General features: G+C 47.0%; 2 protein-coding genes across 4 annotated transcripts in view; one reads left to right on the plus strand and one right to left on the minus strand.

Moving 5' to 3' along the window:
• LOC138764512 (KH homology domain-containing protein 4-like) overlaps positions 1-9354 on the plus strand; it is a 59525-nt gene extending 50171 nt beyond the window's left edge. The window contains exons 13-14 of one of the 2 annotated variants that reach the window (XM_069940571.1): positions 660-751; positions 1470-6595. In XM_069940571.1, the coding sequence (XP_069796672.1) occupies positions 660-751; positions 1470-1513 (136 nt within the window). In that variant the 3' untranslated portion in view covers positions 1514-6595. Of the gene's footprint in view, positions 1-659; positions 752-1469 lie in introns of both variants that reach the window. The other variant, XM_069940570.1, reaches the window with a different exon arrangement.
• pmf1 (polyamine modulated factor 1) overlaps positions 7813-13220 on the minus strand; it is a 31900-nt gene continuing 26492 nt past the window's right edge. The window contains exon 6 of one of the 2 annotated variants that reach the window (XM_069940578.1): positions 7813-8296. In XM_069940578.1, the coding sequence (XP_069796679.1) occupies positions 8071-8296 (226 nt within the window). In that variant the 3' untranslated portion in view covers positions 7813-8070. The remainder of the gene's footprint in view (positions 8297-13220) is intronic. The other variant, XM_069940579.1, reaches the window with a different exon arrangement.

Here is a 13220-nt window from a genome sequence, read left to right on the forward strand (position 1 = left end):
CTGGGTGTGTGGTACCTGGAACATCAGCTGAGGGTTGTCATTCCTCATACGATAAGGTGGTTTTTGGTGGTCAGCCCATGTTCTCCCTGCAGGGCAGCGGGAGGTAGCGTACAGTTCATGATCCTGCTCCATCCCCTCCTGGAAACTGCACTGTCCCAAGCCATTTCACCTTCCCCCCACTCCCCCAACCACCTCTCCAATTGGGCTGGATCCAGACTGATCCTAAGGCCTGTGTGGAACCAGTAGCTTGGGTCTTCAGGTAGAGGGCAAAGCTTCACATCAAACAAGAAATCCAAAATAGAAAATGCCTGTGGCACTGGTGGCATTGTCTATTGTCACATATACTGAGATATTCAAATGGTGCAGGGGCATTGTCTTTATCCAGGAGAAGGCCTGGAAGCATCAGGAAGGGTGTGTGATGGAAGGGATGGGGCAATGGCTGATTTAGAAGGGGCTGAGCATGCAGAGAGGGGGGCTGCAGGTGAGGGAGGGGAGGAGGGCTGTGTGAGCAGGAGATGAGGTTGTCGGAGGGGAGGGGACTGTAGGAGGGGAGGGAGGCTGTGTGATGACATATCTGTTTTGCAGCTTTGAGTGGAGCAGTTCCGACTTGCGCACTTTCTCCTGGATCGCTACTGATCTCTGTCCCATGTTCCTCCCAGGCAACTGATGTCTCCCCTGATGCAGCTCCTGGATAAAGGATTAGTGCAGTCGGAGGAATGCATGCCGATGTATGGGCCCGCAGCTTCTCTGGGTGAGTGAGCCCCTGAGCATTGCCCCACACACAACCCTGCTCCCGATGGGATGGTGAATCAGCCAGGGTTTCTGCTTCCTGTCACTGCCCAGTGGCCCTGGGTTTAGAAAGAAGGGAAATCAGCCAGGGTCCCTGCTCCCTGTCATTACTCAGTGACCCCAGGGTTGGGGGGGGGGCAGAATCAGCCAGGGTCCCTGCTCCCCATCACTGCCCAGTGACCCCAGGGTTAGAGAGAGGGGGCATCAGCCAAGGTCCCTGCTCCCTGTCATTGCTCAGTGACCCTGGGGTTAGAAAGAGGAGAGGTATTCGGGGAGGCAGATGATACAATGGTAGGTGGAGGAACAGGTCATAATGAGGAAACAAGGAGGCTGCCGAAGGACATAGACAGATTAGGAGAACGGGCAAATTAAACAGTAATGGTTACTTGAAAAAGTTCTTTAAAAAGTTAATACCCTACTGCATGACAAATTCTACCCCTTCCCTTCCAAAGTTATTGGTTCGATACATTCACTACTTTAAAAAAATGCATAAATCATGATCTAATTGATCTTATAAATTACGAAAAAAAAATAGATAAAAGGACTCAATAAGCTTAAAATTTAAAGATCTGTTACATAGGATGAGCATCTGATATTTTTCCCGAAGTTGAACATGCCATCGTGCCATAAAGAGAAAGGGAAGATCTTAAATGAGTTTTTTTGCTTTGGTTTTAACTCAGGAAACAGGCAGAGAGTCGTGGGAAGTAAGGAGAGCGAGCAGTGAGGTCGTGGACCCTATTCAGATTAAAGAGGAGGAGGTCCTTGCTGTCTTAAACCAAACAAAGGTGGATAAATCCCAAGGGCCTGACCACATATTCCCTCAGACCTTGAGGGAAGTGAATGTAAAAAGTGCAGTGGCTCTGGCGGAAATATTTAAAATGTCCTTAGCCTCAGTGAGGTGCTGGAGTGGAGGACTGGACAGTCGTTCCCGTTCCATTATTTAAAAAAAGATCCAAAAGTAACCCTGGCAATTACAGGCCTGTGAGCCTGACATCAGTAGTAGGTAAATTATTGGAAGGTATTCAAAGAGATTAGATATACAGTATTTAGACAGCCTGGGACTTGGTTTAGGGTTGATCAACGTGGATTTGTATGTGGTAGGTTGTGTTGATCCAATCATAATTTTTTAAAGAGGTTACCAGGAAAGTTGATGAAGGAAAGGCTGTGGATGTTGTCTACATGGACTTCAGCAAGGCCTTTAACAAGGAACCTTCCACATGGAAGGTTAGTCAGGAAGGTCCAGATGCTCGGTATTCATGGTGAAGTGATAAACTGGATTCAACATTAGGTACGTGGGAGAAGCCAGAGAGTAGTGGTGGATGATTGCTTCTCAGACTGGAGGCTTATGACTAGTGATGTGCCTCAGGAATCAGTGCTGGGACCATTGTTGTTTGTCATCTACAGAACACTATACCTTCGGACCTCGATGTTATGCCGACCCATATATTCCTTTAAAGAAAGTACTAAACCCTCCCTACCCCATAACCTTCTATTTTTCTTCCATCCATGTGCTTGTTTAGAAGACTCTAAACCCCTAATGTTCCAGCCACCACCACCACACTTAAACTCCATCTATCATCTTTCTGCCCACTCTTATAACTGGCCTATATCCCACTGCAAGCTTTGAAAACATTCCTCACTGTCCACACCACCACCAATCTTCATATCATCTGCATATTTACAAATCCTATCATCCAGATCATATGACAAACAGCAGTGGACTCAGTACTGATTCCTGAGGCACTCCACTAGTTACTGGTCTCCAATTTGACAAAGGATTTTCCACCACTACTCTCTGGCATCTCCCATCCAACCAATGTTGAATCCATTTCACTACCTCAACATTACTACCCAATGATTGAACCTTCGCAACTAACCTCTTATGTGGAACCTTGTCAAAGGCCTTACTAAACATCCACTGCATTCCCTTCATCAACCTTCTTTGTAACCTCCTAGAAAATTCTATAAGATTTATTAAACATGATCTACCATGCCCAAAACCATGTTGACTACTGCTAATCAGTCCCTGTCTATCCAAATAATTGTATATTCCATCTCTAAGAACACTCGCCATTAATTTACCTACCACCACCATCAGACTCACAGACCCGGTTCACTTTTAGAGCCTTTTTTAAACAGTGGAACAACATAAACTACCCTCCAATTTTCCGGCACCTCCCCCATGGCTAATGACATTTTAAATATTTCTGTTAGAGCCCCCACTATTTCTACACTAACTTCCCTCAAGGTCCTAGGGAATATCCTGTTATATGACCTGGTGAATTATCCACCTTTATTCTCTTTAAAATAGCCAGTATGACCCCCTCATCAATCTGTACATTTTCTATGACCTCACTACCAGATTTCCTGACTCATTATTCCTTCCCTTAGTGAATATTGAAGTAAAAAAATTTAAAATTTCCCCCATCTCCTCTGCACCCTCTCTGTAGATTTCACACCCTTACTATAATGAGGTGACTAGAACTTAACACAATGCTCCAAGTGTGGTCTCACCAGAGATTTGTCGGGCTGCAACATCACCTCTCCTGAACTCAATCACCCAACTAATGAAGCCCAGCATCCCAAAGGAATTCTTAACTATCCTAACAACCTGTTCTGCGAACTTGAGGGATGTATGGATTTGAACCCCAAGGTCCCTCTGTTCATCCACACTCAAGTAACTGACCATTAACCCCATGCTCAGCCTCTGGTTTGTCCTTCCAAAATGCATCACCTCCACTTATCTAGTTTGAACACCATCTGCCACTTTTCCACCCAGCTCTGCATCCTGTCTATATTCTGTTGTAACCAACAACCATCAGTTCTATCCACAACTCCTCCAACCTTTGTCTCATCTGCAAACTTAATGACCCATCTTTCCGCCTCTTCATCCAGGTCATTTAGTAAAAATCAAGGAGCAGGGGTCCCAGAACAGATCCTTGCGGTACTCCATTAGTCACCGATATCCAGGCAGAATATTTTCCTTCCACTACTACTCTCTGGTTTCTACAGGCAAGCCAATCTTTTATCCACACAGTCAAGGTTCCATGGATTCCATACCTCAAGACTTTCTGAATGAGTCTCTCATGGGGGACCTTTATTAAATGCCTTACTAAAATCCATGCAGTCCATATCTACCTTCTCAAAAAACTCAATTAGGCTTGTGAGGAATGACCTTCCCTTCACAAAGCCATGTTAACTATCCTTGAGTAGACTGGTCTTCTCCAAATGTTCATAGACCCTGACCTTAAGAATCCTCTCCACTAGTTTGCACACCACTGATGTAAGACTCACCGGTCTATAATTCCCAGGATTCTCCTTTTTAAAAAAGGGGCTTACATTTGCCATTCTCCAAATTCCGACACATCCCTGCGACATAAAAGGTCATAGCTTCTGCCCCAGCTATCTCTTCTCTCACTTCCCACAGGTTATATCACTTCCAGCACTAGGGACTTAGCAATCTTAATTTTTTAAGAAGATCCAATACTTCCTGAATCTCAACATTATCCAGCAAAAAGAAACCTGTTCTATTCCAACTTCACCCTGATCAAGGTCCTTTTCTCATGTGAATACTGTAGCAAAGTATTCAGTTTGGAGCTCCCCAATCTCCTCCGCCTCCAGGCACATGTTGCCTCCTTTATCCTTTAGCAGCCCCACCTTCATTCTCGTCATCCTTCTGTTCTTCACCATATGCACAGAACACCTTGGGATTCTCCTTAATCTAGATCAGTGGTTTTTAAACTGCCCCCGTCAACTCAAATTCCATGTTAAGTAATCCCTATGCCATGTGATTAGTAATGGATTGCTTAAGGTGCTATGTGAGTGGGAAGAAAAAGTTTGAAAACCACTATTTTAATAGTCCCTGATTGACTCATTATGTGCACCATTTCATAACTCAAAAGGAAATGGGCCAATGACAATTTTTCTCCAGCAAAGTATTTCAGTAACAGTTTGGTCCCTTCCCTTCCCACTCACATACCACCTTAAGCAATCCTTTACTAATTACAGACCCCCGGTGACATAGGGATTGCTTAAGGTAAAATGTGAGCAGGGAACAGTTCGAAAACCACTGATCTAGATCATAAAGTGGTAAATTGGATCAGCAAGTTGGCAGATGACGCAAAGAAGGCTTTCAAAGCTTGCAGAGAGATCTGGGCTGCAAAATGACAGATGGAGTTTAATGTAGACCAATGTGAGGTGCTGTACTCGGAAGGACATACATGGTAAATGGTCGGGCACTGAGGAATGCGGTCGATCAGAGGGATCTGGGAATGCAGATACATCATTCCCTGAAAGTGGCATCACAGGGATAGGGTTGTAAGAGCTTTGGGCATATTGGCCTTCATAAATCAAAATATTTAGTGTAAGAGTTGGGATGTTATGTTGTATGAGACATTGGTGAGGCCAAATCTGGAGCATTGTGTGGAGTTTTGGTCACCCAACTACAAGAAAGATATCAGTAAGATAGAAAGATTTACTAGGATGTTGCCTGGACTTCAGGAGCTGAGTTACAGGGAAAGGTTAAGCAGGTTAGGACTTTTTTCCCTGGAGCATAGAAGAATGAAGGGAGATTTGATCGAGGTATTTAAAATTATGAGGGGGATAGAAAGAAAATTGGAGCTGGGGTTTTTCCACTGAGATATGAACCAGGACGTCTGTTAAGGGGAAAAGTTTAGGAGGCAGTGAATGTGTGCTCAATTTTGTTCAACATTTAAGAAGAATATGGATGGCAGGGCTATGGACTGGGTGTAGGTAAGTGGGACAAGGCAGAATAATAGTTTGGTAGGGACACTCATGGCCTGTTTCAGTGCTGTAAAGTTCTATGGTTCTATAAGAGCAGGGATGTGATGTTGAGGCTTTATAAGGCCCTGGTGGGACCTCCAGTGGAGTATTGTGAGCAGTTTAGGGCTCCTCGTTTAAGATAGGCTGTGCTGATGTTGGGGAGAGTTCAGAAGAGGTTCACAGGATCATTCTGGGAATGAGAGGGATATCACATGAGGAGTTTTGATGGATTTTGGCCTGTACTCGTTGGAATTTAGGAGAATGAGGGGGATTTCAATGTTACATGTTGAAAAGCATAGACAAAATAGATGTAGAAAGGTTGTTTTCCATGGTGGGAGAGCTTAGGCAAGAAGGCATAACTTCAGGATTAAAAAGTGTTCGCTTAGAACAGAGATGTGGAGAAATTTATTCAGCCTGAGGGCGATGAATCGGGAATTTGTTGCCACAGGTGGTTGTGGAGGGCAGGTCATTGGGTGCATTTAAGGCTGAGATTGAAAGGTTCTTGATTAGCCAGGGCATCAAAGATTATGGGGAGAAAGCTGTGCCGTGGAAAAATGCATTAGCTTGTTTAAATGGTGGGGAAGACTCGATTGGCTGAATAGCCTCTGCCTGCTCCTGTCTTTTGGTCTTATTGATGTTTGGAGCAACAGATATAGGAGAGTTATTGAAGTCCATTCTAACACAGCCTTTCTGTTTGTTTGTCTCTCTCTTTCTCTATCTTCCCTTCCCCCCTCCCCACCACCCCCCCCCCCATCCCGATGCTGCCTCTGCCGATCTGCCCATGTCTCCGGATTGCCCTGTGCCTTGTTCCCCGTGATGGTAAACCACCCCCCTCCTCAATAACAAACTGGTTTTTCTCTCCTGAGCTGTTTTTATGCCTGCTGTGGCGTGTTGTGTGCGTGCGTGCGTGCCTGTGTCTCTGCCTCTCTCTAGGTGGCCCCGAGCACCCCGCGGCCAAGGTGAGGCGAGGGTACGAGGGGGAGATCCGGCCTGCCTATGGCAGGGAGCCAGCGGTAGAGGAGGACCAACTCGCTGGGAGGCGGCCCGGCGCGGCACAAAGCTGGAGCGCTGGCTGTTGCTACACCCTGCCTGCCCAGCGCCCCCAGCAGCAGATGCCTTTCTGGATGGCACCCTAGCCAGGCGAGCTGGGTAGGGGCCCCTCCCCTCCCACTGAAACCATCACGGACCGGTGAAGCAGGGGGCCTCTGGTGTCCCCAAGGAACGAGAGGTGTGGGGGAGGGATGGCAAGTTTCCAAAAAGATTTATTGTCAAAGTTGCAAGTTTTGCTCATTTTTTTAAAGCAATGCTGGTTCTGTCAGTGTCTGTGGGGCAGGTGGGCCAGAGGATGGGTGGGGGTCCTCTCTTCCCAGTTACCACACCCTGGGGCAGGGGTTGGAGCAGTGGGGTTCTGTGTGGTCTCCTGCCTTCGAGGGTCCTGCTGCAGACGAGCACTGAGCTGTGCCAGAAATCTCCATATTCCGGACAGTTCCACCACATCCTTGTCAGCCCTTGTGCAGTGGAAGATGGGGACGCTGGGGTGGATCGGATGCTCGCTAGCTCGGCAAGCCCATGCTCTCCCTAGGTTGTGTGGGAGGACAAACTGACATGTTTGATGCTGCCCTTGCCTGTGCATGGGGCCTGTGTGACGAGGACTTTTCTGCACGTTGTAAATAAACGCAGATGAAACTCGTTTCCTCTCTCTTCCCCTCCGGTCCTACTTGTCCAGACATGGTGTCTCAACAGAAGTCAGGGAGCAAGGTCAGAGGCTCTGTCTGGGTGGCTGGAAACCACTGTGTTTGGGGCCAGGAGTTTGAGCCCACCCGTCTTCCTCAATCTCTGTAGACCAGCAGTTCCCTCCCACAGGGTCGGACAGAGCACCAACCTTGGTTGCTAGCACCGACAGCACTCCATCCCACTGATTTTCCAACTGGTCTTTTTGGAGCAAAGACTGGAGGGGGTGCAGGTAGGACCAGGGCTCCTGGCATGGGGGCAGTGTGGGTGTTGGTGCAGACTCATGTTGGGGGTAGCCCCACCAGAAGTGGGGTGAGCCTTGATATGGTGTCTTTCCCATGTCACCGGTGTGAACCTGGTTAATGTTGCAGGGAGAGGCCCCACTCACTGGAACATGTATCATGTCCACGACGAGAATCCAGGCACCAACTTGCTCAGCTCACAGGGTGCGATGCAGGGCTTCGCCACACGAAATGTGTGGACCCACAACACAAAAGCACACTGCATCGGTGTGGGTCAACTTGTGGATTTTATTAGATAAAAGGCATGAATACAGAACAGATCTGGCAGGCACAGTGAAGCTCCCTCCACACCATCTCATCACACACTCCCAGGGTCAGACACAGAGTGAAACTCACTCCATGTTGTCCAGTCACACACTCCCAAGGTCAGACACAGAGCGAAACTCACTCATAGAGTGAAACTCCCTCTGTACTGTCCCATCACACACTCCCAGGGTCAGACACAGCGAAACTCCCTCCGTGCCGTTCAGTCACACAATCCTGGGGTCAGACACAGAGTGAAGCTCCCTCCGCACTGAAGTTGCACCCAAACTCTTGTTTGGGTGCAGAGAAAGGCATTTGAAAAGTGCAGTAAGCCAGAGCAGTCTCCTCCCTGCCAGGTGCCAGTGGGATGGGGGACTCCGGGCTGATTGTATCTTGCATCGGCCTCACTGCAGGCTCTGCTTGAACTGCCGACAGATGCGGTGACGATGCTGGGAAACAAACAAGTGTTAGGATCAGTAACAGGAGTACCTGTCTCCCTCACTAGGCATAAGAGCACAGTATGTCCTCCCCTCCCCCCATCCTTGCCAACAGGTTCCTTATACCCCAGGGCCCCAATAGTCCCCAGCAATTGCACACATCCCCAGGAAAAACAGCAACACTCTGTTTTCCCATGTCCCTGTCCCCAGGATGTACCCTGTTTAGAAATGGCAGGAGATTGTGAACAGACACACTAACCCCAGCATCTCCCGGTACGGTGTCCCAGGAGAGGGCAGAGACTGGGATCTGGAGCCGAGGACTCGCCAAGCAGTGAGGGTTGGGTCGCCCAGTCTGCTGGAGGAACTCAGTAGCACAGGCAGAATCCGTGGGAGAGAAAGAACTGTCACTTGGTGCCACACAACCTCCACATTCCATCACTGCTGTCAGACTTGCAAAACCTGGTCGTTTTGGTGTGCCTGTGACACTTAAGAATGGGTTGATGCTTGGATGGCACGAAAAAGAATGTTTCCCTATTGTGAAACAGTAAAGTCTTGCGGGCGCAGTGATTGTAGTGCAATACATAAACGTGCTGGCTTGCAGCGTTGATGTGAAACAAAGAGATATAAGCGAGGATTTGGGCCTGAGCCCTTTGTTGAGGTATGAGTAAAAATCTGTCTCAATACAAAGGCTGGGGGAGGAGGGGTAGGGGATCCAGGCCAGAGGGCAGAAGAGACAAAAAGTTGAGGTGATCAGGGGAGTGGCTAGCTCCTTATGGAGAGGGTGGGGAGCTGGAGGAAAGAGACTCAGGGTGAGGGTTTAATGGGAACTGGAGACTGTCTAGTTGGAGGGCATCCAGACCGAATATTAGGTGGTGTTCCTCCAATTTGTGGAGGCTGTGGACAGACATGTCAGTGTGGGAATGGGATGTGCAATGAAACCACGAAGAGCTCAGGCCCAAAACGTTGGTTATAAGCCTTTGGACACTGCGTGACCTGCTGAGTTTCTCCAGCACTCATGTATTATACTTTCACCACTGTATTTGGTTCATGTAATAAACTGGTCATCCAAACTCCTGGGAGCTCTCAGTGTTCTGTGGCAGGATGTCAGGACTGGAGCAGCAAGCATTACAAACCACCACCCCCCCCCCCCCCCCCCCAACACACACGAGTGCAGACACATTTGACGGCGAACAGGTTTGAGGGCAAGTCGCCATGGGAACTGTTAGACTGCTGCAACACAGCTCAGCATGGTGCAAGGAATCAAGGGGGAAGGACGACACGTGACCCAAGTATGCGCAGGCAGCGGGGGCTTGTGGTCGGGGAACAGGTTGGAGTGAGGAAATGGAAGTGTTGTAATCAGACGGAGCTGGTGAGGACGCATATGAGGACACATCCTTATGGAAGAATGTTCTGGGATTGGAGGCAGTCCAGAGGACTCACTGACCGGCCCAGTTCTTGGGATGAATGAAGAAATTCGATTCACGTTCTTTGGAAACGTCAACAGGACAGGCCCTTTGGTCCACAGTGTTGTGCTGACCCATGTAAACCTATCCTTCCCCACATGACACCCAGACCCTATTTTTCCTTCCTCCATCTGCCTGCCTCAGTGACTTTTAAATGCCCTTAATATTCCAGTCTCCACCACCACTCCCAGCAAGGCATTCCAGGCCCCCACAACTCTTGTGTAAAAGAAATTATCCCAAAACTTCTCTCCCTTCACTTTCTACACATCCTCTGGTGTTTGCTACTCCTGCCCTAGGAAAATGCCACCTATGTCTCTCATAATCTTGTAGGCTCCTATTGTCTCCTTTTTCTCCACTCCGAAGAGATAAGTCCCAGCTCTGCTAACCTTACTTCATAAGACTTAATTTCAATTGAGGAAACATCCTGGCTTCTCCACAGCTTCGTATAATGAGGTGACCAGAAATGAACCCAATACTCAAAAGTGGTCTCACCAGAGATTTCTTGAGTTGCAACACAACCTCTCTACTCCTGAACTCAATCCCCAGCATCCAATCAGCCTTCTTAATGATCCTACCAACCTGAGCAGTGACCTTTTATTGAATATTTTATTTTTCCAAGACTCAAAATCCAAAACAACAATTCAATCTTCTCAACAATGATACATTCAGAACCCCTTCCCCTCACCCATCTCCCTTCCCTCCCATTCTCTAATAGGAAAAGATGTAAATTAAACAAAGAACCAAAAATCTATAGTCAGATCCTTAATGGAACTGCAGTGGCCCACTAACCGGGACATGACCTGGTACACAAGATTGCCAACTAATGCGGCGACCCCACAGGGGCCAACCACCTTTGTCCCAGGTGACAACCTGGACGGCGGGAGATGAACAACAGCACGAACGTCGACCAATCAGAGGCTGGTGCTGCTGTGATGTCACTCCTGTCATCAGCAGCAGGAAATAATATAAGCACAGCTGCCAGTGCATTAAATCAATCTTTGTTTTCGACTCCTTGTGGGTGTATGTTCTTTCCACACTTTGTGGTAGCGCGCGCACTAAATTAGTGACCCCAGCAGGTCCAACCGGCTGTTGGACCCTAAGATGATGGACCAAGCGGCTCTTCACGTGGTTGTGTTGAAGCTGCCAATGTTCTGGGTGTCGCAGCCACACGTATATTTCAAATAGGCCGAGGCCCAGTGAGCTCGCTCGACCAGGACACGGCAGTAACAGTGGATGACTTCCTGTGGCAGCCTCTGGCACACGGCAAATACAATTGCCTCCATATAACCACTTACAGCACAGAACAGGCCAGTTTGGCCCTACTAGTCCAAGCCGTAACAAATTCCCACCCTCCTAGTCGCACTGACCAGCACCCGGTCCATACCCCTCTAGTCCCCTCCTATCCATATAACTATCCAGTCTTTCCTTAAATGTAACCAATGATCCCACCTCCACCACGTCTGCCGGAAGCTCATTCCACATCCCCACCACTCTTTGCGTAAAGAAATTTCCCCTCATGTTCCTCTTATAATTTTGTCCCTTCAATCTTAAACCATGTCCTCTAGTTTGAATCTCCCCCACTCTTAATTGAAAAACCCTATCCACATTTACTCTGTCTGTCCCTTTTAAAATCTTAAACACCTCTATCAAGTCCCCCCTCAATCTTTTACGCTCCAGAGAAAAAAGCCCCAGTCTGCACAACCTTTCCCTGTAACTCAAACCTTGAAATCCTGTCAACATTCTCGTGAACCTTCTCTGCACTCTCTCTATTTTGTTTATATCTTTCCTATAATTTGGTGACCAAAACTGTACACAGTACTCCAAATTTGGCCTCACCAATGTCTTGTACAATTTCATCATAACCTCCCTACTCTTGAATTCAATACTCCGATTTAAGGCCAACATTCCAAATGCCTTCTTCACCACACCATCTACCTGAGTATCAGCCTTGAGGATACTATTTACCACAACTCCTAAATCCCTTTGTTGCTCTGCACATCTCAATAGCCTATCATTTAATGCATATGACCTATTTAGATTTGCCTTTCCAAAATGTAACACCTCATACTTATCTGTATTAAATTCCATCAGCCATATCTCAGCCCACACCTCCAGCCTTCCTAAATCACCTTTTAATCTACGGTAATCTTCCTCACTGTCCACAACACCACCAATCTTTGTAACATCCGCAAACTTGCTTATCCAATTCTCGACCCCTACTTCCAGATCGTTAATATATATAACAATAGTGGACCCAGGACCGATCCCTGAGGAACTCCACTAGTCACTGGCCTCCAATTGGACAAACAATTTTCTACCACTGCTCTCTGACACCTCCCATCCAACCATTGCTGAATCCATTTCACTACCTCCTTATTTATATCTAATGCCTCCACCTTTTTTCCTAACCTCCTGTGGGGAACTTTGTCAAAAGCTTTACTAAAGTCCAAATAGACAACATCCACAGCTTTCCCTTCATCAACCTTTTTTGTAACCCCCTGGAAAAACTCAATCAGGTTTGTCAAGCATGATCTACCATGCTGATTACTCCCTATCAATCCTTGTACCTCCAAAAATTTGTAAATAGCACCCTCAGAACACTTTCCATCAACTTACCCACCACAGACGTCAGACTCATGGGCCTATAATTCCCAGGTTTACATTTGGACCCCTTCTTAAACAGCGGAACCACATGCACCACCCTCCAATCCTTTGGCACTACCCCCGTGGCCAGTGACATCCTAAATATCTCTGTTAATGGCCCCACTATCTGTCCACAAGTCTCCCTGAGTGTCCTTGGGAATATTTTGTCCAGTCCCAGAGATTTATCCACCTTTATATCTTTTTCAACACAGCCATCACTACCTTCTCGGTTATCCTTATATGCCTCATGACCTTCCCACTATTTTTCTTTACTTCAACTGGTTCAAAATCCCTAGTGAATACCGAGGCAAAAAAATCATTCAAAATTTCCCCCATTTCCTCTGACTTCTCACTCAGCCTACCCTCGCTATCTACAAGGGATCCAATTTTATCCCTCACTAATCTTTTACTTTTAATGTACCTATAGAAACCCTTTGGATTTATTTTTACTCTGTCTGCCAAAGCCTCTTCGTGCCTTTTTTTGGCCTTTCTAATTTCTTTCTTAAGATTCCTTCTACATTCCTTGTAGTCCTCCTTCAAATTCTCAGCTTCTTGCTCTTTATACCTCTTGTACACCTCCCTTTTTCTCCTAACCAAATTTCCAATATTCGTCGAAAACCAAGCCTCCCTATGACTTCCAGCCTTTCCTTTGATCCTCACTAGGACATATCTACTCTACCCTCAAAATTTCTTTTTTGAATATCCTCCATTTTTCATTTACATCCTTACCTGAAAATATCCTGTCCCACTCAATACTCCCAAATCCCCTCTTATTCCTTCAAAATTTGCTCTTCTCCAATCCAGAACCTCAACTTTAGGCCTCTCCTTGC

Source organism: Narcine bancroftii, chromosome 5, assembly GCF_036971445.1.
Source record: "Narcine bancroftii isolate sNarBan1 chromosome 5, sNarBan1.hap1, whole genome shotgun sequence".
Taxonomy (NCBI): domain Eukaryota; kingdom Metazoa; phylum Chordata; class Chondrichthyes; order Torpediniformes; family Narcinidae; genus Narcine; species Narcine bancroftii.